The 23835-nt window shown below is 38.9% G+C and overlaps 1 protein-coding gene across 2 annotated transcripts in view; it reads right to left on the reverse strand.

Moving 5' to 3' along the window:
• The window catches only part of SLC24A4 (solute carrier family 24 member 4), an 89688-nt gene that overhangs the window by 28526 nt on the left and 37327 nt on the right, over window positions 1-23835 (reverse strand). For both annotated transcript variants that reach the window (XM_082762486.1, XM_082762485.1), the window contains exons 3-7: window positions 7683-7759; window positions 6500-6574; window positions 4365-4449; window positions 2272-2375; window positions 1415-1489 (exon numbers count right to left, since the gene is read on the reverse strand). In XM_082762486.1, coding sequence (XP_082618612.1) covers window positions 1415-1489; window positions 2272-2375; window positions 4365-4449; window positions 6500-6574; window positions 7683-7759 — 416 coding nt within the window. The remainder of the gene's footprint in view (window positions 1-1414; window positions 1490-2271; window positions 2376-4364; window positions 4450-6499; window positions 6575-7682; window positions 7760-23835) is intronic.

The raw sequence follows: 23835 nt of genomic DNA on the forward strand, positions 1-23835 counted from the left end.
CATGGCTCTGAGTCCTTTTAACAGTTAGTTTTAGCAAAAGAGGAAGACATTTCACTTCTGCTTTTAGACCAAGTGGTTACACACATTTTACTCCACCCTATGTACTTCTTGTCTCTAAATTGCAGGGATATGGGTGTGAAGGGATGACTATTTGGTAAATAAGGAATTGGTTGGATGGCTGCATCCAGAGAGTTGCAATCAACGACTCAATGTCCAGGTGGACATCAGTGATGAGCAGTGTTCCCCGGGGTCTGTACTGTTTAATAGCTTTATTAATGACATAGACAGCAGGATTGAGTGCACCCTCAAGAAGACTGTGAATGACAACAAGCTGAGTGGTGCAGCTGACATGATCATGCTGTGTTCAGCTCTGGGGCCACATGAGGGACATGGACCTGTTAGAGTGGGTCCAGAGGACAGCTAGAAGGATTATCAGAGGGCTGCAACATCTCTTCTACAAAGAAAGGCTGAGGGAGTGTGGATGTTTAACCTGGAGAAGAGAAGGCTTCTGGGAAACCTTTTTGCAACCTTTCAGTAGTTAGAGGGCTTCTAAGAAAGACTTTTTTCAAGGGCACACAGAAGAAGGGGTAATGACTTTAACCCAGAAGAGGGTAGATCTAGATTAGATATAAATAAATTCTTTACTTTGAGGGTGTTGAGGCGCTGGCACAGGCTGCCCAGAGAAGCTGTGGGTGCCCCATCCCTGGAGGTGTTCAAGGCCGGGCTGGATGGGGCTTTGAGCAACCTGGTCTAGAGGAAGGTGTCCCTGCCCATGGCAAAGAGGTTGGATTAGATGATCTTTAAAGGTCCTTTCTAACCCAAACCATTCTATGCTTTTATGATGCTGTGTAGCTCCTGTAACTGATTGGACTGCTAGTGATCTATACTTATTACAAATCAGACTTTCTTCCCTTCCCTGCTACCGGACACTATAAAAGCATATATTCAGGATCTACTACACTGTTGTAGATAAACAAAGTGATACCTCACATTGCTCTATTTAGAAAAAATTACCCTGAACTTGTAAAATAAAACTACTGTAGAAGCAAGGTGTAGCCGCGTTGTCTATTTAAAATAGAGGTGCAGCTTAAATTATTATTTTTTTTTTTTATCTCCACTAGCGGTCCCCTCAGTCAGAAGAGAGTGCTAACTGCACCATGTAACAAGAGCCTACTAGTCTGCAGAACTTTACAGGCTGTAGGTACAACATGAATGGACACTGACAGATGTGGTGGGCATGTATTCTGTGGGGCTGTATGAAGGTTTCATATTTGTATCACATTGTAGAGCTTAGCACTCACTTCTGGATGCCACTAAAACTAGCTGGGAAAAAATTGTTTACTAGCGTGCTTGGCAGATTGGTCTCCAAAAATTCAAGCAATGAAACAGTCTAATTGGTAAGAAAACTACTTACAACAATAAGTACAATGACAGATAACGTGTAGTACACAGAGTCCCGGAACACAGCCCACTGGGTGAGACAAACCACCTGAAAAATATCACAGCTTTAGACAACAGAATTAAGTGATTCTAAAGACAAAACAGAGGTTTCCACCTTGAAATCACTTAGGTATGTGAGCAGAATTTGTGAGCAGAATTACAACTAACAATTTTGGAACAAGTAGTAGTTTTATGCTAATAGGAGTTTGTTAAACAATGGATCTATGATAACCACCACTGACAAAAATCATATAGAAACTTCCACTAATAAATTTTTGTTTGTTTGTTTTTTCTTTTACTAATAATATTTTAGTTTGCCATAATTTCAACTCTGAAGTACAATTCATTGTAGTACAGCAAAACAATGGTTCCCACTTCATTCCAGCTGTGGACATATCGGACTTCATACAGAACAGAATTGATACACAGTCTAACAGTCTGTTGGGTAGATAGACTAAACCTAATGCCTGAGTCCCAGATTCTTTGATCACAATCAGTACCAGGAAGGATTAACAGAGGCAACTGATCAGCTCATTGTGGACATGGTCTTGTATGAAAAGGAATCAGGTTCCTCTGTATACTACATGTTCAGAGTGATGAAACTTCAGCTGAACTTTGTAGAAACATTTGCTATTTGCACGGTATACGTAAATTCTTTCCAAAATTGACATTTCTCCCCATGCCAGCTTATTGGTTGTTTGTTTGTTGAAATTAATGGTTCTCTTTTTCTTTATTTTTTTTTAAATATGTTAAATATGTTTTAAATATTTGATCATGCAAACACCTAAAATATAAGCAACTGAACTCCACAAACATACACATTTTACTAACCTGTCCTGCAAACAGTCCACAGACACCAACAATGCAGAGGATGTTGAAAACTGCTGAACCAACAATGGTCCCTACTCCTACATCTCCATGAGTGATAAATACACCTGCAGAATGAGCAAAATAAGCATTCTTTTTAGGCCACAGGCAATTATTCAGAACACGTGCTACCCAAGAATAACAGATCATTTGGAATTTTTAGAAAACAAGCTTTATAATAAATGCTCAGTTCTTCATAGAATATTTTGTAGTTTTAGTCTAGCTAGCAGCTCCCCATTTTTGGCTGAACATCTCTACACATATATACTTATTAAAATTAAATAATTTTCTTAGCTAGGTAGCTCTACACTAAGTCCTGCATTTCACAGGTTGGCTGTTACTGGTGTAATAATCCAAATGAGTGAAAAACATTTTCAATCACATCAGGAGCATGAAATTCATTTCACACAGTATAACAAAGCACAGAAACCTTTCTCTCAGGCATTCAATATTTAGCATCTTCTCGGAACGTCTCATGGTAATAATAGATTCTTTCCTAAAAAAATGGATAGCTATCTGTGTGTAGTCATGTGTGCCTTCTGACTTCAATGGGCAATGAGGATTCAAACTTAATGTGTTCTAGTACCAACATTCACATTTCCTTTAGTACTGAACACATCAATCCCTCAAATACCTATTGGTAACATAATTATATGAGAATGACAAAAATTAAGGGTTGGAAGAGATCTCCATGGATTACCTAGAGTAATCTTCAGCATTGTGACAGGACAGAAGATAACTTGAATGCACTAGAAACTGTATCTTACTTGTACTTTAAATCTTTCACTGAAGAGAGGCTTAAAGACTTACGCTCACCTTTTTTTCAAGATTTACTTCAATATAATAATTTCTGAACATCTTACCATTTTTTCCTCATCTCTGCACTTTTTCTGATTTGTCTGCAACTCTCTTGAAGCACAGTAACAAGACTGGATGCAATATCCCAAGTGCTGTCTAGCAGAACTGAGCAAAGCAGGATAATTTATAACACTTAGGCTTTTAAATTGGGCCCAACATATAATCAGTTGTTATTTGCAACATCCCACCATCAACTATTCCTCAACACCTGCTTCTATTGCAATACATCAAGGCGCTGTTAGATATATAGCTCTCCAACCAGTTATTATTCCCCTTACATATATATTCACTTCCCTTTCTTTTATGCTTCTCATTTGCTGATATTAAACTTCATTTTGTTGATTTCAAATTGATCACAATCTTTCTTCATCCTGTTTTTGCCTTCCATCTAGTTCCCATCATTTCACTCCAGTTATTCATAAAAATAAGTTATTTATGACATTTTTAGTATGTCTTGAGATCCATCTCCAGCTTTAAATCTAGCTTTTAATTACTAATATTTGACAACCGCTTTTTAATAATTTAGACATAATATAGTGCACTCCTTTAGACTGTATTCCCCTAAAGTGTGTAAGAATGTCAGTCACTATAGTAGCAGAAAAATACTAAAGCTTTACTAAAAACAGATGTATCATATTTGCTGCTTTCCTCCTTCCCTACCAGTGTAATCCAATGCCCTTCTTTCTCTTAATAGGTACTGTTTTTGCCATCTAGACCTCCTTTCTATAAAAATAATCCTTAATAGTACAGAGATTACTTGAAAAAATCCGTAAGTAATGTACACAGAACATCATGTCCTTCCGACTTAACAGATCTGACTTATCTGTACATTAATTTGTTCTTTTTCACTGTTCTTTGTTCTCCTACTTCCTTGCTAAAATTAATTCTCTTTATTTGTGAAGAAAGAAGCAAAAGAGGCATCAAATACCTCAAATTCTCTCTCAGGGGACTGCAATAAATCTCTTTTTTTACTTCCTATGCTCAGAATCAGCCATTCCTCCCTGTGTTTTGAGAGGAGATTCACAGTTTCATGAGATATTTTGAGTAGTTAATTATACCATGAACCACAGACTAGCTGACAGCTGCAATTGCTGATTATAAATTGACAGAAGAATAGTATTACTTTTGGATACCTCTTCTTGATCTGCTTCCGATTTTTTTTAACAGATCTCATGAAAACTAGTGTGTGGTCTCCATACCTATAACAGATGCAAACAGTTCTGGCGTGGAGCTCCCTGCAGCCATGAATGTGGCTCCAGCAACATCTTCACTCAAATGTAGTTTCTGGAAGAGAAGTTTTGGTTATGTAAGCAATTGGTACTTTGCCTGTATTGCACAGTTCTGTAGCTGCAAAGATAGAAGCCCATCATTTTTGGCCACAGTGCTATTAAAGATTGATCAGTCACTGCGATACAGAAACAGACACTGCCTCTTGGGAAGGCAAATAGACTTTGGACAAGTAAAATGTTTTTACCCTAAGCCAGCGAGGTATCAGAAAATACTACGTACTTATAAATAACCCATTATCTGATTGTGGCTTAGTTGTAGCTGATTAGAGAAAAGCATTTCTGCAGACTCAGAAAGATTGCAAACTCAAATTGCATTCATGAATTCACTTTTGATACTTTAAACACAATCATTCAAGAATTAAGGCCAATTCCTGGGGTCTCTATAATTTCAAAATTGACAAGAGAAAAATATAATCTCTGTGAATGAATCTTATTAACAGCAGGCCTAATTCTGTCTTCACTTACGACTGTGTTAATCAAAAGTGAGTCCACTGACACACACAAAATTAGTCCAATTAGACACAGAGAGGCCTGCGCACAGCAGTTAGATCTATTTTTATGACAGTGTCTTCTCTTAAGCTCTAATAGGATATAGATCCTTCAGGCTTCTAAGACCAGTAGAAACATTTAACTCCACAAGTGAGCTGCATCAATTTCATACAGAGGATCTTTCCCTTGAACTATAAAGAAGGTTTCACGGAGAAGCTTTTTGTTTTGAGAGTCTCCAGGCTCATTGTTAGTACCTCACCTCTCTTCCAAGGACAGAGAAGTGGTTAGTGACATAAGGACAAGTACAGAAATCGTGGATTTCTCAGTCAGTATGCAACATTTTAAGCTGATAAAAATGGCATCCTACAGAACCTGAAAAAACAGAAACACAAGCTCTTACTCTACCATGTGATCTTTAACCAGTCATACTGCTGAAGGAGCTCAAACATAAGCATGCTAACTATCTGAATTCTTAGCTGTCTCAGTATTCAGCAGAATATGAGAAAAGAGGCAATGATTTTTTAGAGAGATCAATTACAACTTAATTGGTACAATTCAACTGGTACAACTTAAATATAGTGTATAAGGTACGTGCTGAAGACAAGAACATCTGAAAAGGGAAAGATCCTTATTGAACGTTTTGCTGGTACTTCTTGCCTCCTTTATTCTTCCATCTGTCCCTCTATTGATAAGTAGAAGTACATGGCTCCAAGTAACATTAACTGGAATTCAGTGCATTTATCCATACGAAAATAGACTTCCCTTGCTAGCTACAGGAGTTTTTCAGAAAATGGTCATATGCACTTGTTTAAAAGTGAAGGAGATGAGTCTTCCACTTTGCCATCAAAATGGAAACAAAATCTGGTTTTGTATTTTGTATGCATTTTGTAGTAGTTCACCAAAGCCTTACTTAACATAACGTTTTCTTGCCAAGTACAAACTCTACCCTCTCTGATCATCTCCCTTAATTAGAAACCTACACGTGATTTTACAACATATTCTCAACAATTATGTAAAGACATTTACTAAATTTTTGGACATAAAAATACGTATTCTCATTCTATATCAAACCAATATATGCATTTCTTATGCATTCTATCCTTTCTCTCTTTTCTCCACTTCATCCTAGGACACATAAGCACTTTTCCCATGCTGATACAGTGGCAGATGTGCAATTAAAATTGCACAGCCAACACATTAATTTGTCTATGCATGATTTTTTTCACAAGTAAATTTCAAAACTAGGAGTACAGCAATAAACTCAATTCATCCATATGTCATATCCATCCTATCTACATGCTTCAGGTATTTAAGAATGGATTTTGCCAGCTGATCATCTTAAATCTCTCGATTTTTCTCTTCAAATGTGGCAAATTGGGGGACCAATATGCCCAGACCGCAGGTTAGATTTTTGTTGGAAAGCCCAAATCATTTGAAAAGCACTGAGGCCAAAAAAATCAGAGGAAGGAACTCCAAACAATGGAGGCACAAGATGTTTAGTTCTCTGATGTTCTCTAAGTGAATTTTCAAAAGAGGAATAAAGTCTGTTAACATACCTCACAAATTTTCTCTAAGGATGGAACAAAGAAGTCATCACATACTATAGCCAAAGCATAAAACATGTACAGAGCCTGTAAGAAAATAAATTCAGGAAATATTTCAGATACTTCCTCTACATAAAAATAAGACAATGCTATATTTATTCAGACTAGCAAGAATATATAGCTTCATTTTCTATCCTATTCCAAATAAAAGTATCTCTGCTGATCAAATTACAGCATAAAAGCAGATTCTTGTACCAGGGTTACATGTAGGACGAGAATGGTTTCCAGACCCTAGAATATGACATACCACAGTTTGTAAGAACAGGGTGCCTCAAAAGAATTCACAGACAGCAAAGTACCAGTAAGGGCTTTACCAAGTTACGTACTCCTCCCTAATATTTTCAATTGATTATTGGACCAATAATTGAAGAGAAAGCAACACCTTGTTGATTAGCAACACAAAAGAAATAATCACACCTGGAAGTAAGTGACCATGGCTCATTGCACCACACCTCTCAGTATTGACCCTGATTTCATGCATACACATGATTCTCCCACTGTCCTACATGGATTTATGTTTCTTGTTTACATAGTAGGCCTAATCCTTCTGTTACCCATCAAAAACAGCTTCTTTTTTCCTGAGCTTGGAAAGGAAAGCTGGACCCTGCAGGCCTTATTTGTTTTGCTTTTTCTGTAATAAAATATAAACCTCCACATGACTTTTTCTATATTATTCAGTTTGGTGGTGGTTTTTTTTTTGTTGTTGTTTGTTTGTTTGTTTTATATTACAATTGCATCTTTTGCATAGAGGCACAATAGAAAAGAAGGAGAATCAAGAATCTTCCATATCGTGGATGATGTCATCAACAAAGGAATTCAAAACTCTGTTTATGTAAGATGAAATGCAAACAAATAGAAGTCAGTGGAAGAAATCCCTCTGTGATCCATGGGCCCAGGATTTTATCTCCAAGAGGATGAATGTGCAGACACTGAAAATTCAGACCCGCATCATTTTCTTAAATAAATATTTCCTTTTGAGCATTTGTACCATATAGACATACCAGAAGAATGAAATCAAATTATTAGATTGCTTAATACAGATGTCTATTTAGTAAGGGCACTAAGATGACTGACATCTTAAAAAATAAAAAAATACAAGAAAAACAAAAATTAAGCACAGTAGAAGAAAACTTACAGCAATGATGTGAAGCAGAACCCCTCCTTGCTGCCGTTCTTTATTTGTAAATACATCTTCAGGAAATTCATTAATGGCTGAAACAGAAACATACATATTTTACAGCATCTATAAATGACTATAAGACTGAAGAATAACATCTGTAGAAATATATGACCAAACATGAATGTATCTTTCAGTTTAGTACATTGCAGCCTGCCACCTCAGAATCTCTTTTCTGCTCTCTATTAGAAACAGAGAAGTGATACTCAGGTGTCACTGAGTACTATCATTCCAACCACTTAAACCAACCTCCCATGTACTAAGAGTTTCATATTCTTTGCCTTGTTTTTACTGTGTCTCCTCTTAATACACTTCCGAAGTGATCACCACAGGCACAAAAACCCATCCAGAAATAACATTCTTGGTTTTAAGTGTGCCTTGCCCTGAAATATTGTGCAATGATTGTAACTCTCCACCAGTTTCTTAATACAAACCTTTATGCAGCTCCACAGTTCAAACAACAAACTGTTTCACAAAGATTAAAAGTGATTTCAAGTGTTTTCTCATAAAGTCTAGTATCTATATCTGGCAAAGGAAGGGACGAAACAGAAATGGTAGGTGGACCATAGGAATGTGCAAAGACAACTGGGGATTGATTCTGGGTGACAGTGAAGATCCGTGGAGCTCAGTTAAAGAATTTGTGTTACACACAGAGGCAACAGAACAAAAAATAGGTTCCAGATGTTGGAGACAAAGACAACAAATAAATCAAAGAGCTGAAGAAAGATATGAGATAAGAACTTCCAGGATGACAAGACAGACAGGAATAGAGATCTATAGTGACTCAGGCAGGAGTCTGAGATGTTTAAGGGTGAAAATTATTTCAGCCACTGAAATCAAAATGCATTGAAGTCATTAAATTATTATTCAGAACTACGTGTTACTTTCACCAAGGAGCTGTATTGCAGAGATTGACAACAAGGTGAGCTTCAGAAGGTTCTTAAGAACTTAGCATAACATACTGAAACTTGGCGAAGGAAACAGAGGTGACGTATGATCATCTTCCCCATACTCAAGTCTGTGAGCTTAAAGATAAGCTTGAGAAAAGTACAATATATTATTTAATGTGGATCCATTTTCAATTTCAGTTGGCTTATTTTCTCAATTGCTTGATACAATCTTGCAAACAGTAACCACTAACATAAAAATTAAAATAAAAAAATCACAAAAATTTGGGTGATGTTTTTAGATACTGAATTTCAAGAACTATAAAACAGCTGAATTTGCAGGAAATGCAAATTCAGAGCACTGTGACCCTCTGAAGGCTAAACTTCTTTTGAGTGTCTAAACTTCTTTTGAGTGTCTTAAATTTGAGTTACCTGTAATCACCAAACACACTTATATTTCTTAGCTGCAGTGAGAAGATCCTCTAGTTTCAGACCTGAATTACTTTTCACTTCCTCAGTCTTTAAGCTTTATATAAATATAGAAATGGCCCTTCTCATCTGTACAGGTTGCATGTGCCTGGGTTGAGAAAGACTTGAACAGTGCCTGCATGCCAAGGTAAAGATTTAATCTGGTTTTGCTTAGTGTCCACTACCACAAATATATTATTTTTGAATGGACATTTTGGCAGCAGGCAATGTTTAAGTTCTTATATACATAAATGTCACCTTCCTTCCAAAAGTCAAATTTGTCATTTTACAAAACCTCTCTAAATACTCCATCCTATTATTTGAAAACTGCTACAGTTTTGTTTAAAACTACTAACAGTCTGTAAAGTATTTAGCATAAAATAAAAGTTCAACAATGATGACTGACTACAATTCCTTTACGGATTTTCAGTTGGCTTTTCAATAAGACCTGCTCTTACTGTTGTATTCCAACTGGAACTAATATCAACACTTAATAGGATGAACAGAGCTTTCCCAAGATAAAGGTTCATCTTTTCTTTTAAATCTCAGAGGAAAAAATGTATATGTATACATTTGTTATAAATGTATATTTATAATAAATTTTGTTTAAATACTTCTGATACTCCAAATCATAGGTCAATCTTCTATTCTTGGTCCTCCTTCTGTAATCAGGAAAAATGAAAGGAACAGTGGATATAAACACACAAACGCATCAGCACAATAGCACAAGAATACTCAATCATTCCTTGGATAACACAATGCTGTTCAAGAGTACACAGAGTACTTCCATGCCTAAAGATAATCAGCACATCAGTATTTAGCAGCAGTTCCAAGAAAGTGGGTCTGCGTTGCTAGAGATCTCCAGTCATCATGCCCTGTTATCTGCACTCTGAAGAGATTTGTGGCCTCACAAAACAGAATTGCTCTACAAAGGCAAGCCACGCTACAAATAAAAGACATTTGCCCACCAATCCAAACAAATTCAAGTATTTCTAAAATAAAAATATATGAATAAACCATCTTCCTATCATGTAGGTTTTTCATCATGTACCCTAAAACAAGGGAAATGATAGTGGAAATATAAAAGTAACTGGGAGAAAACTGGTTGCACTGTAGTTTTGAGACCCTGCAGTTAGAGTGGACGTTCTTACTGTTACTGGAAGGCAGTGCAGGAAAATCCACAAACTGTTGGCCAAGACACAGCGATCTGCAATGCTTCTATCTACAGATAAACATTTTAAGATGCCAAAAGAACCTTATAGACATGTAACAGCCAACCAGGTTCCCTACAGCAATATATTAATATTCTATATCACTTATTACAATATTACTATGTATATCCACAGTACTCTAAATATATACTGTACAATTATAGTTACATGCAATATACTAAAATTCATATAGTAAAAAATGGCAGTGAGGGAGGAATATCCTTTTGGGGTAATATTGGAATATCATCAAATTTAAGCACTTCCTGTCGGCTACACTAGCTGCCAAAAGCAAAATTTCTCACAGGAATTATTCCCCACCACATGAAATAAAGTATGGGAATAATTAATCAGCGCCCTGAGCATGTGGTTTTAAATAAATATCCAGCTATTAACAATTCATGTTAACTAAAATTATAATTAACTAAAAAAGCATTAAGGAGTCTTCTTCTTTGGGAGAAAATCGTCAATCAAAATCACAGAATGGTTTGGGTGGGAAGGGACCTCACAGACCATCCAGTCCCAACCCCCCACCATGGGCAGGGACACCTCCCACCAGACCAGGCTGCCCAAAGCCCCATCCAGCCTGGCCTTGAACACCTCCAGGGATGGGGCATCCACAAAAAATAAAAAAAATACAGTTCCCCCCCCTCAAAAAAAAAAAAAAAGCAGACCTGAGTGTCTAGCAATACTAACATAACACTAACATGGGGTACATCTTTGCACCCACCATCACGAGTGCCTGGTGCCAGAAGCACGGTTCCCCTTACTGCTACTGGAAGTAAGAACCAGATGAGAGGAATGAGCCCAGACTTCTGATCGCCAAGCAAAAGCAAACCAGCTGCACTGCAAACCAGTTTGCTTTGTACACAGTAAGGCGCCGTTGTATTTCTAATAAATGACTACTTGGAATAAATATCTCTTTGCCTCAAAGAGGTATTTTTACCTCAACTAACCCAAAGACCGCTTTTCTCAAAGGCAATGCTCCTCTCTTAACAGAACTGATGTAATACCATGGTGCCCGTATACAGACACCACACCATCTTTGGAAGTCAGGGAAATGAAGCAAGAATCTGGGCTTTGGTGAATAAGATTCCCTCTCTAATGAAAAGGCCACCTGCCAGTGAGTTTCAAGGCAAACTCTGGAGTTTTTCAGCAAAAGTATTTGCTTTATGTTTTTATTACCCAGTATTACCCAGACAATCATAAATTTAGTGTGATGGTCATCTCTAAATTCTGTATCCCCTACCTACATGTATTTTCCTTTATTTACTGACTGTTATCGAACTTTTAAGATTTTAAACATGGATTTATTTTTCCTACCTACTGCTCTGATAACCTAGCTGCTCAGGCAGAGTCTGTTTGGGTTCATCTGGTTCCTCACCCTGATACCTGGGCAGCGGTGCTTTCTCATCCCCACAGGCCGTCCCTGGGGATGTGCCACTGTCACAGCCTGCGAGAGCCCGGTCTGCCCACACGGTGTGACCTGACGTGTCTGTGCAGGAGGGCACTGCTCCACTACACACCAAGATATTTTCTCGTTGATGGGAGACGGAGCTATCAGGCAGCCCGAGTGGGAGCCGCGTCTCCTCGGCTTCCACTGAAAAGAGACAGAACAGATGGGACGAGGAGCTGAAATGAAGAGCGGTACATCTAATGGGGCTAACCTTTGCCAAAAAAAGGAGGAGAACATACACCAATCATCTTCAAATCAGCTAGAAATACAGAAATATTTATCCTGCTGCTACTGCTGCGAACCCATGACTCCTGCAGCTCATCTTATCACGCACAGATTTATTGAGGGGGAAGGGAGGGCGCCAAGAAAGCCAGATCTATCTTGGAACTGAGATCAGTCTGCACCTTGCTCCCTCTCCCCACACGCGTGGGGAAACAAAGAAAGCTTACCCAGCCACCAGCATGACACTGGTGACACTGCCACCTTTTTCTCTGAGTGATGAAACATTAAAAAATCCCTGATTATGCCCCGACAGCAAGGATGCCTCACCTTTGCTATAAAGCTCTGGCTGAGCTGCCTGCGGCTAAGAAGCAAATGTTTGGCCAAGGCATGCAAACAGCACGCCTAGAGCCAAACACAGCAGCAGCTGCAGGGCATGAGCTGCCTGCATGGCTCTGGGGTGCAGATGTGGCCTGCAGCAGCCAGGGATGACCCGGGCACGCCAGGGACACCTGCCCGTGCTCAGGCTGTTAGCAGCTTTCTGCTGGGGCCATCGGCGCCTTGCTCCCACATGCCCTGTGCACACTGCGCGAGGCAGCCTGCCAGCAAAGTCAAACTTCAAAATCTCCTAAGCCCGACAGAACATCTCAGCAGCCACGTGGAGCGGTGGTTTTATAACCTGCCTCAACACGTGATTTCTTCACCTTATCAGCTCTTGGTTTACTTGCAGAGGCAAGGAACATGCTGCCTCTTAATACCTGCTAAGCGTTCAAGCCTGTCACACCCCCTTAATTTCTCCTCCCAGGGAGAAGGGAGCTGTAGCTCCTTGACAATACGCATGCAGCCGGCTCCACTCTGCCTCTGCAAGGAAGGGGGTTAGGCAAATGACATACACAGAAATTCACTTCTGCTTTTAATGCCTGCATCTTGGTACTCACGTCCTGGGGCACACTTCAGGACACGTTAAATTTAGGAGCTGTGCTATGTACCCCTATCTACCAGGGGTGTCCACCATTGGACTCACCCGGGGCAGAGATGTAAGGGAGGAAGAATGGACAGGAGGCAGAATTAAGCATTTTCACTTAAACTCTCTCTATAATCACATTCACAAGCCAGCTTGAATCTTCCAATTTCATGCCATTTGTGTAAGCACTGCAAGCAGCTTTAGCCAACTCCACACTTAGTGTATTTCTATTTCTGTGCAATTCCCTTTTTACACTGCAGAGCCGCATCTTCCTAAGGCCTGGTGTTGCACTCCAGCACGTGGATTTGTGCCTCAGCTGCGGCACACCAGCTCCTCACTGCGTGCAGATAGGAGCTTCTGTGGGTACCTCTCATGCAGGTGATGCATCGTTAGCTGCTGCCAACGTGCCAGCAGATTGTACACCAAGAGGTGAACTTGTGACAGCCACCTCGGAACTGTAACTTACACTAATTTGTAACTCTGTACTCTGTGCAGGGACCCTTATGCTCATAGGAAAGTACTGACTTGTTTTATTTATGCATTAGTGTTAACAGTTGAAACGGTTGAAACGGAGTCAACCTGAAGATCATAATATCACACAGAAACTAGTGTACTTACATACAAAATGTGTCACGTAAAGTCCTCCATTTTAACACTACTTCCCTAAAATCGTAGAGGAAATTTTAATAGTCATTAGAAAATCATAAATGTGCCACAGTACCTGAAAACTTTTTTTTTTTTCAGAATTATTTGAAAACTAAATTCATGAAAAACATTACATACAACTCAAATTTTAAAATAACCCTTTCTAACTCCACTCGCTAACATGCTGCTAGCTCTGAAGTGTCAGGGGAGAAGACAGTATACTCAGCAAGGCATTTTCTACATGAGAGCTAGTAACATAAAGGTCTTAAAACGAGCAAAACTAAAAGAAAACAAAACCCACCACAATTCACTAATAATCCTAATAAAAATAAATAAATAAAATTTAAAAATAAAATAAAAAAGCACGATTTACTGAGCTTTAAGCTCCCACTCACATTAACAGCTGTTTCCAGTTTTCTGTAGCAGGATGGGATGTGGATTTTCCCTCAAATCAGCTCAGATTCTGCTGGATACTAATCTAGGCACCAGAGTTAGAGCAATTTAGGAAGGGACAACTCAAAGCAATGTGCTCATTTGCCTGTAACAAATCTGCAAGGAAACTCCTTTAGAGATAACTCTTCAGCACACTGTTTTCCCAGATGATACCACCTGAACAGCAACAAAGCCTATGAGCTGCAAAAGGAGATGAAACACCTCCTAACTTTTGTGAGAGACATTTGTGCATAATCAGTGTAATGCTGTGCGAAGCCAAAGATCAAGCTTTCTATTTCCAGGCAAAGTACCAGATGGCAGGAGGCACAGTCAGAATCCTCCTCCATAGCTCTCACCTCGCAAACAGTAGAAATTATGAGCAAATTTTTATCTTTGTAGTATAGTAATTCAATTTGCCTTGGTCAACTAAAAGAGACCTGCCAAATAGGATTATCTGTGGGATGGTAAGTGGCAGCTTATGAAGCAAATAACTGACTCAACTCTAAACTATTAAATCCATTTAATGTATGTATTGTAATAGGATGGTGCATTAATGAAATATCCTTCAAAGCTCTCCTTCCATCAGTATGAAACTGGAAAATTTCCACACAAGAATGGATTAGCTATAATAAAAAATAACATTAATACCTCGCCTGGACTTGTATTTAATTTATTCTCTCTTTTATAAAAAAAAAAGGAAAGTATTTGCACTCATTAAGGCAACGTCAAAGGATCAAAAAAAATAAAACCATTAACAATTATCTGCCAACAAAAAGAAAATTGCTGGGGAGACAGCGATGACACACAGGAGTCAGGGATGACACATGGATGCACAAGTACTGTAACATGAGGATGCATCAGCACATAGGAGTGTATCATTTCATGTACACTGAGCCTTGCGTTAATGTTTTTAATGTCCTCAAGGTAATTCGAAAAGGTCCCCAAGGTCTGCGATCAGCATTATTTTTCCCCTGGCTTCCAGACAATATGCCCTCTGGAAGCTGCCTTTAAAGAACTAGAGATCATTTACTTCAAGATTAGTTTCCCTTCCTTTCTGGGAACAGTTAGTTATCTCACTTTATTTTCTCTTATGGGTAGCGTTGGCCTGTTGCCTTCACACAGCCGCATCTCAACCTTACTACTGCAAAGTAGCAGTCCCACAGAAGACATCTGGGACCTTCCTGGAAAGTATCTTCCACAATTCGTAATCTCAGTGAAGTCCACTCAAATGAACTAATAACATGAACATTTCCAAATCAGTGCAGAACAAAGGGGAACTTACCCACACCTGGTTTTGGTGCAGTCTAACACGTTACATTAAAAGATTTGAGTTCAGTGTAGTGTCGTGCCTTAAACTTGCCTCAGTTTCACAGCTAGCTTGTGCTTCTGTGAAATAAGCTGTTGGTCTCAGTGACTAATCACAGAATTTCTGAACTCAGCAAACATCTGCTACGACCACAGTAATGGTTTTTCCCCAAAGCATGCATGTATTCTTCAAAACACCATCCCAGGACACCAAACCTCTATCAATTACCCCTTTGTTGTCCCTTTTATTGTACACCTCATGTTCTTAAGCCAGGATATTACAGCCTTTTTTCAACTTTTTTTTTTTTTTTTTTTTCCTGTGTATGTGTGTGTGTGATAAAATTACTACTTCATCCTGCCTGAGCTATGTTAACAGTACTCTGAGCCAAAGATGCCACAGCGGTTCAGACAGTAGCAGGGTCCAGCACTAGTGGTGTTTCAGCAGATACATCAGTTTCCATCTTAGGGGAGAAAAATTTGGTTTATAATCCATTCAGGACTGAATAACCACTGTGGAATAATGTAAAAAGCCTTAAAGGGACTACCCGATGATTGTTCTGTTCATTAACTACAGAGATCAGCCATTAACAGAAACTGTTTTCTACTTCGGATTTAATCCCTCTGGCTTCTCACTTTGAACTTTACACCTTCCACCTCCCCTCTCTCATACACTTTTCCCTTATTTTTTGTTTCCTGAAAGTTGATGGTTTCTCTGGCCGATGGGCTTTTTTATCTGAGGGGGAAGCCATCTGGCTATGCAGAGTTCTGGACTCCGCTTGTCTGTGTCCTTAATCCACACAGAAAGGTAGATCCCTGGCAAGATCAACACCTGATTTGAAAAAATGTTTTGGAAAAGTGTTGATGAGTGGATTAACTATCTGTACTGTGATTCCCATATGAAAGGACAGTTCATATGGGAGGCAACCAGTTATTAAAAGGCCTGGCATTCCAAAAGAAAAAAAAAAATCATTCCTATGTTTTTCACAGGCAAACCTTACAGCTGGAAGCAGACTGGAGGATCAAACATCACTTGCTTTCTATGAGCTGTTTGTAACATAACCTCAAGTTCAAAGAGGTCTCATTTTTTTTTTTTTTTTTTTTTCTTCCTACTCAGACTTTAAAATATCTTCCAGAACTAAAGGATGGAAAGCATTTATTCTTGTTACAGAAAGCACTGTTCAGCCTATCCATTTACAAACCTCGTCTGCTACCTCTGTGCAACAAAGCCAGAAGTCTGCTGCCAAGGATAGGCTGCGGTGTCTGCAATGTCAGCAACGTCTGCGAGGACTTCAGTAAAAATCTATTAGTAAGCTGTAAAACCACGGAAAATGATAGTCTGGCTTCAATGCCAGAGGGCTTTGAAAATCAACCAGGCACGCTGTGGCACTTACTTAAAAGATTACAGAAAGTATAACAAATTTAAGACACTGCGGACTAGTAAGCCCCTTTGAAACAACACTCCATTTGGCACAAAAGAATGAGGTTTTTGCAGAAGGTGGGCTGTAACTCCCTGGTTTTCTCACTGAATATACACTGCAGCTGCCTTTATCTTTATTGTTTTACTCTGCCTGGAGGACAGCCTGACAGTCAGAGCAGACCACTGCCTCCTGCCTTGCTCCCAAAACAACTCTTTGAGCAAGCGTGCAAGAAACAGCCACCACAGAAGTTGTCTTCGACAGATTTCTCTACACAGCAGAGTTTCATAGCTGAAAGAACCTCTCTTCTGGGCTGCTGCAGTATGCAAGTAAGATGGATCAGTTAGGGGGAATCTGGCCCAAGGCTGAAGCCTCCTTTCTCTTTAAAGATCTGGAGAGTTTCGTTTGGCATGTCATCCATTTTAACTCTGGGCTGTATTGTTATTCCAGTGACACCTTGTAACAATGGGATTAAAACTGCCCTTCAAAGTCAAAAAGAAAAGCTTGATAACAGTGTTAGATTGAATATGAAAGATGATTATTTGTATGAACAGACATACCTGGAGTACAAGGAATTAACAGTTTTCCTTAGAAAATACCATTGATGCTGTTCAATGAACATTTCTACTTGCACATTCACTATAAACATATTTCTCTGTTCAACAAAATTCTATTTTCCTAGCTTTCTTTGGTGACTAAGATAGGGTGTTACTACCTCCTCATACCTACTGGAGAGACACCTCAACTAACACAGAATATTATGGTATACATCACCGACGTGAGGCTATTCCCTGCCTGACACATCCACGGCAGAGGTGACAGCCCCATCCAAACTGGCAAAATTTGACTTGATCACAGGCAGACCACAGAATAAGTTTGACCTGCTGGTAGCTAAAAAGCTCCCCGGTTGCTTGACAAGTGAACAGATTGCATACAGAAAACACTAAAAAGGAAGAAATAAGCAACCCCAAGAGGTCTTTTTGCCAGAGCTATCTTTCAGAATAGAAGTGCACTTTAAATGAAACTGTGTTATTGTGCCTTCGGCACAGTTAATGCATAATAACAGGCTTTTGAATCCCTTCTACTTCAGTAAAAGCTGCAGCATGGTTCATTTAAAAGCAGCTGTATTGGCACACACCATTCTTTTTCCCCAAATGCATGGAAAAGAAAATGAAATAAAACATTTAAAATATATGTGTTTGTTTGTTGTTTTTTTTTTTTTTTTTTTTTTCCTTCTTCTTCTTCTGACATCCAATCCAACCAGGAATTTTAGCCATCCAGGAAAATTGTGTTGCTCTACAAGTTGAAATAGCACAAAAGATATAGCTGATGTCTTCTACCAAGTGGATATTAAGTTCAATAGACTGGTTTTCTAGAAACAAACAGGCAAGAGGTAATAGAGGAACAGAAGACTTAAAAAGTCAGGCCTACAGAGACCAAACAGAGAAGGGTATAAAATAAGGTCAGGCATGGATAATGTTTCTATATTCAAGTTTCTATACTAAGCAGGGTTTTTTAATGTGTTTTTCCCCCTTCTGGTTATGGAAGGAAAATGCTAGGAGGCAGAAGTAAAAAGACCTCTTGAAACATTTATTCCACTCCCTGACAATTCAGGATTGTTTCCAACTGTGCATTTTCATGTGCTTTATCCAAAAAGCTCCCTCAATCAAGAAGGAACAGGGGAAACACAAAGACACAATAATAAGGCAAAGGAAACCCCTCTAAGGTTGTTCATTAGGTGACCTTCCTGGAGCCAGATTCCCAAAAAGGTTCAGCACAGACAAGCCAACATTTTCAAAGAACTCACTCACTGTGGACCCTGCGCCCAGCTCTTACAAAAAGCAGGCTGTTAATACCACAAGCTGAGGTCAGCTGATTAATTCTTTGAATTTTGCTTTTATTTTGGAAGGAAGCAGAATTCTGTAAAATTGTTTCAAGTTGCACATCATAACCTCTCTCTCTCTCAAAAAAAAAAAAAAAAAAAAAAAAGCAGTATTAGAAAACCCAGAATTTATGAAGAATTCAGGCTTTGGAGTCAAACGTTTAGGATTTTTTTTTTCCAAGTACCCCTTGGTGATTTGAAAATCTCATTTTCATACAGACAAACAGAAGCACAACAGTTTCTCCCTCTGAGCCATGCTCATGCGGTGTAGCCAATTCTCATTACTTTATTGTAAACCATATGATATTTGCTTTTTTTACATTTCCTCAAGCCAAAGCCCTGGAATCAGGCAGTTAGTTATGTAAGAACCTCGGCTTTCATTTAAAACAAAAGATCTGCTTCTAGCCTTTGTGTTTGCAGAAAAGGGCCCAAGCCCAAAAAATCTAAAAGAATTAATCCTAGAAGACAAATGAAACAAAAGTGCCATGGACATTTTGTTTTCCTTTTAAGCACACATAATTGTTTTGCAGGGCCAGGTTTACGCCTCCTGAACCTGCAGGATTAGCAGCATTACTCCCCTGTTCATATGCTTCAGCTCAGCAGTCACAGACATGTGTGTGTCAGCATGTGGTTTACATCGTCAGAAGCCCGATGATGTAAAATGATGCCAACATGTTTCTTTTACCATAGGCTGAAACCTACTCACCTTTTCCACACAAGCAATCCCACCTAAGGCAACCAAGAATTGACTGGCCAGCTTCTATGTCATGATTCATTTGCTAGATAAATCATTTTTCAAATGGCAGATTTCCCCAGTCCTGTGCTTTTTTTTTTTTTTTTCCCCCCCAGGCAATATTTCTGGGGGCATTTCCTGCTTGCTCTAGAAATATGATCAGGAGCTGTAATTGCTGCTGGAGGAGTTCAGGAACGATCACTTCTCAGTCCCAGCTTCTACCACATAGGGCAGAAACCTTGCTTTTAATGAGATACTATTCGATATGGAATCTGTTAAGTAAAAAACAGCTTCTTAACAGATTTGGAGATATGAGCATATTAAGCAGTAGTAAGATTTGTTGGAGGGAAAGATATTTTTTTTCTAAATGAATAGTCATTATTCCAGAATAAAAATCCAGAATAGAGGCATATAGCAGGAGAGAGCACCGTTGGAAGGTAAAAAGATAAACTACAGTAATTCCACAACCTCAATTTATAGTCCTTCTCGTGCAGTCTTTGTCCACATGAAATCCTATTCTGTGTTTAACTGGTATCTGTAAATGAATCTTGCCATGAAGCTCATACCAACTCACATAAAGGAAAGACATAATCTTTACTCTGAGCAACGTATATGCTAAACCGAGTACAATGACAAAGGCTTCAACAGTATGTGATATTAACTAAAGCAAAAGTAGGGATAGAACAAAATGTAAATTGATTTAGTGATGTCACGGCATAGATTAGCACAAGGGTTTTTTTAGACTTCAGGACTGAAGCACAGAAGAATGAACAGTTTAATAAAACACATCAATAGTTTAATCTAGCCTGATCAGCTACTAACAATGAGGGTGCTACAGTAGCACAACTTTCAGTGCACGTGGTCTAAGCCCAACATACCTAGGTTGCAGCTGGAGCTTCTGCTGTACCAGTGGTGTACCACAGCTAGCTCACTTAAAGCTAGCTCAGGAATTCCTCCATTACTGCAGAAATACTCTAGGTGTGGGCTTGGAGTATTGCTTTCTAAAAACAAGCATCACACTGTCACGACCCTGCATACATGTACACTGTCTGAAATCGCGTCAAAGAACAGTGCTTCTCAAGCCAGAGCAGCCATGAGAACTGCAACAAATTTAAAGAGTACCAGCAGATTCTCATTTATTTCCAGACTTAATTGGCTGAGTGGCAAACTGATGGAAGTGGTATCTAGAATCCTCTCCAGAAAGGGCTACACTGGTTTCCTATATTGCATGCATGCAGACTAAGGGGTAACAGAAAATCTCAAATCAGGGCCTCAGAAACGGATTTGCATCCAATGCACATTTGCACTTGGCTCCACAGGCACTGAACTACATTGTCTGGTGCTGAGAAGCAAGAAAGGTACATTTATCTGGAGTCTGAGAAAGAAGACACCCGTGGGAAACAATCATGTCTATAAATATCACCACGATAACTATATAAATGAAGACAGGGAATTATGCAGTCTCAGAACATGGAAGGAAAAGAAACACTGTGTGAAAGTTAAGGAAGGAAAAAATAGTTAAATATATGCACTAAATTCTTGACAAGAGAAGAAATAAGAAAACAAAGCATTCGCCTAATCACACCAAACAGCAGCAGGTATTTAAGACAGACATATTATAAAGCACTTTCTAGGACCATACAGAGCAAATTAAAAAATCCCTAGGAGTACCATCTAAAATATTCTCAAGAAGAATTACAACCAAATGTGCCCAGCAAAATCCATGTCTATTAGAAATAGCTCATTCAAGGGATCTTTTTTTAGCTTGCTGTGAATGAGGCTGCATTCCAGTGTTACCCTGATCTCACTTTACAGTGCCTCGCAGTGCAGTACAACCAAGTGAGATAAAACCAGCTGCAAAATGTACAGAATGCTTTCACACCTGCCCAGATAGGAACTATGCTGCACCGCTCTTCTTTCTTAAAATACAGACATATCATCTTCGTTACATCGCATCAGGTGGTTCCCAAACTGTTTTTGCTCTCCTACCACTTGTTTAGATTGAATTCAAGAGGAAAACCCACCTCTTAATATATATTAGAAACACATAGACTATATATATGTTCTGTCTTCATATATATATTTATGTTTGCCTCAAACTGTTAGGCAAAAAAAAAAAAAAAAAAAAAAAAAAAAAAGGCTGCCAAGTAGAATTGAGGTGGTGGCTGGTATTTCTGCTTCTGTGCCAGAAAACAGAGCCAGAATCCTAGTAAGAAATCTGATAGAAAAATGCTGCAAGAGCAGGAATGTGAAAGACCAGCACGGTCACAAAATAAGAAATATGGACTAGCAAAGAGAGTACTCGGAGAAGAGCTTCACCACAAACACCACCTGTGTTCAGCTGATGGAATGAAAGCAGAGCAGGAGTCCTGGCTTCAAACAGGTGATCTGATCACACCCGACCTGCCTAGGTAGCCAGAGCTAGCACTTCAAAAGTTATTTATATGCCCATGTTGGATTACTAAATCTATTAAGTTAACTTAGTGCCGCTGCGTCACGTAACACCAATCTTTTTCCCAGTCAGAGGGAAGACTAAACACAAGTAAAGTTCTCAAACTGTCTGTGTATGACCAGTGTACAAGATGCACTTGAACTATACCCTCAGTAATGTGCTTTAATTTTTGGTTAGCCCTGAAGTGGTCAGGCAGTTGTCCAGATGATCTCTGAAGGTCCCTTCCACCAGAACTGTTCTGTTCTATTAATACATTCTTTTAACAGCCTAGATGCATGTAGCTGAGGAATGCAGCAACCTGGCTGACCAAAGTATTTTAATTTACTTGGGCTGAAGAATTTGCAAGCCAGTTACAAACACTGAGGGACGTTACCAGGTGAATTTTCAATTTTGCTTCTTTCCATTTTCCTATTCTCTTGTTCTGGGAAAATCTTTCTTCTGCTACCTTGTAATCATCAGGTACTGCACACAGAATGCACCTGGTTTGTAAAACAGTAAGACCTGGTAAACTTCTCTTGCTTAATAATAGATTATACCTTTAACAATCCGTTACTTGAGCATGGCAGTGCTTCAAGTCAAGCTGTCAGAAAGCACTAGTCAGAGCACTTCTCATCGGCCACTAACGCAACCTCTCTGTAGTCATTCAATCATAGTGTGAAGTTCTTGAGTTATTTTCCAGTGTAATCACTCACATCTATGCTAAACTAATCTGAGATAGATTGTTCAAGTTAATTTTGCAGTGAAGACACAAGCTAAATGATTTTCCCAACCGCATGGGATGGTTAATGCCAAAATTGGGATGATACATACCAGTTTGATTTCCAGCAGTTGTTCCATCCACTAGACAAGCCTCTCCCTGTTTTTACTGCATACATTTTGGTTTAATACAAAGTGGGCAGATGACCAAGTAACAGCTCGTTTTTTTCAGTTCAGCTTTTTTTTTTCCCTAAATTTAACAGTTGGGAGATTTTGAAATGGGTCTGCAGATGAATCAACAGCTTAAATGGTTCAGTGAGCAAAATAATTGTATGGATTTTTTTATTTTTTTGTCAACATAGGGATTTTATCATATTTGTACTTGGCAGACATAACAAATTCCAGTAAAACTCATTTCAGTTCAATCTCTCTTTTCTTTAACTCTCGTCTCTTAACCATATTTTTGCTGAAGGGCTAATAATGAAAACAAGAAGTATAACTCCACTAAAATTAATGGAACTTTACTGATTTACATCAGCTTAAGATTCTAGCCCACAAATTTTTCTGTAATTACAAAGGTTCAGAGACATAACTAGTGCAAACATAAAGCGTACAACATTGTTCTTAGCTATGAGTTTAGAATTAGACAAAAGATCCCAAAGTAGAAAAAAAATTGTGTGCATGGTACATCTCAACAAAAACAGAAACATTTTTTTTTTCATTGCATTTCTTAACACCTACAAGGCACAAATCAGAGACCCAGATTCTGTAACAGGCCACAAGTTGTGTGCCTCTGTAAGTTCATCAGCCCAAATCCACACCAATAGTTACAGAAGTTTTTGCTGCAATACCAGTCCTGTTTCAATTAGACTCTTCTATTATTTGGAGTCAGGTACCTATTAAGTGCTCTGACGAAGCTCAAAATTACCTTATTTTTTAAAAAGGACAAAAAATATATCTTTGCAGATTATTTCACTGAAGACGATTCAAGCTGTAACAAAACAGCAAAATCACACTCTAGTACTAGACTACAGCAGTATTTACACCGAAGAATCACAAGGAACTACCAGTGGTAAGCAAAACAAAGCCCTATGCACTGAGTAACACATGTTGACATTTAGCCTTTATCTAAAATCAGTGGCACTGGTGCCCTTTCCTATTGGATTCAAACAAGCAAGGTTAGCAGAAGTCCAGTTCATGGGGCTACTCTGAAAACAGCACAGGCAAAATAAAGCTGAGCTAGCAGGCAATGGTGAGAAGCACCAGGTACTGCTTTCTACACAGCTGGTGGGGAGAAGTACCTGGACTTCATTGTCAGAGCAGGCTCCTTGTTCTGTTTTGTAATCTGG

The sequence above is a fragment of the Aythya marila genome (genome assembly GCF_965140915.1).
Source record: "Aythya marila genome assembly, chromosome: 5".
Lineage (NCBI taxonomy): Eukaryota > Metazoa > Chordata > Aves > Anseriformes > Anatidae > Aythya > Aythya marila.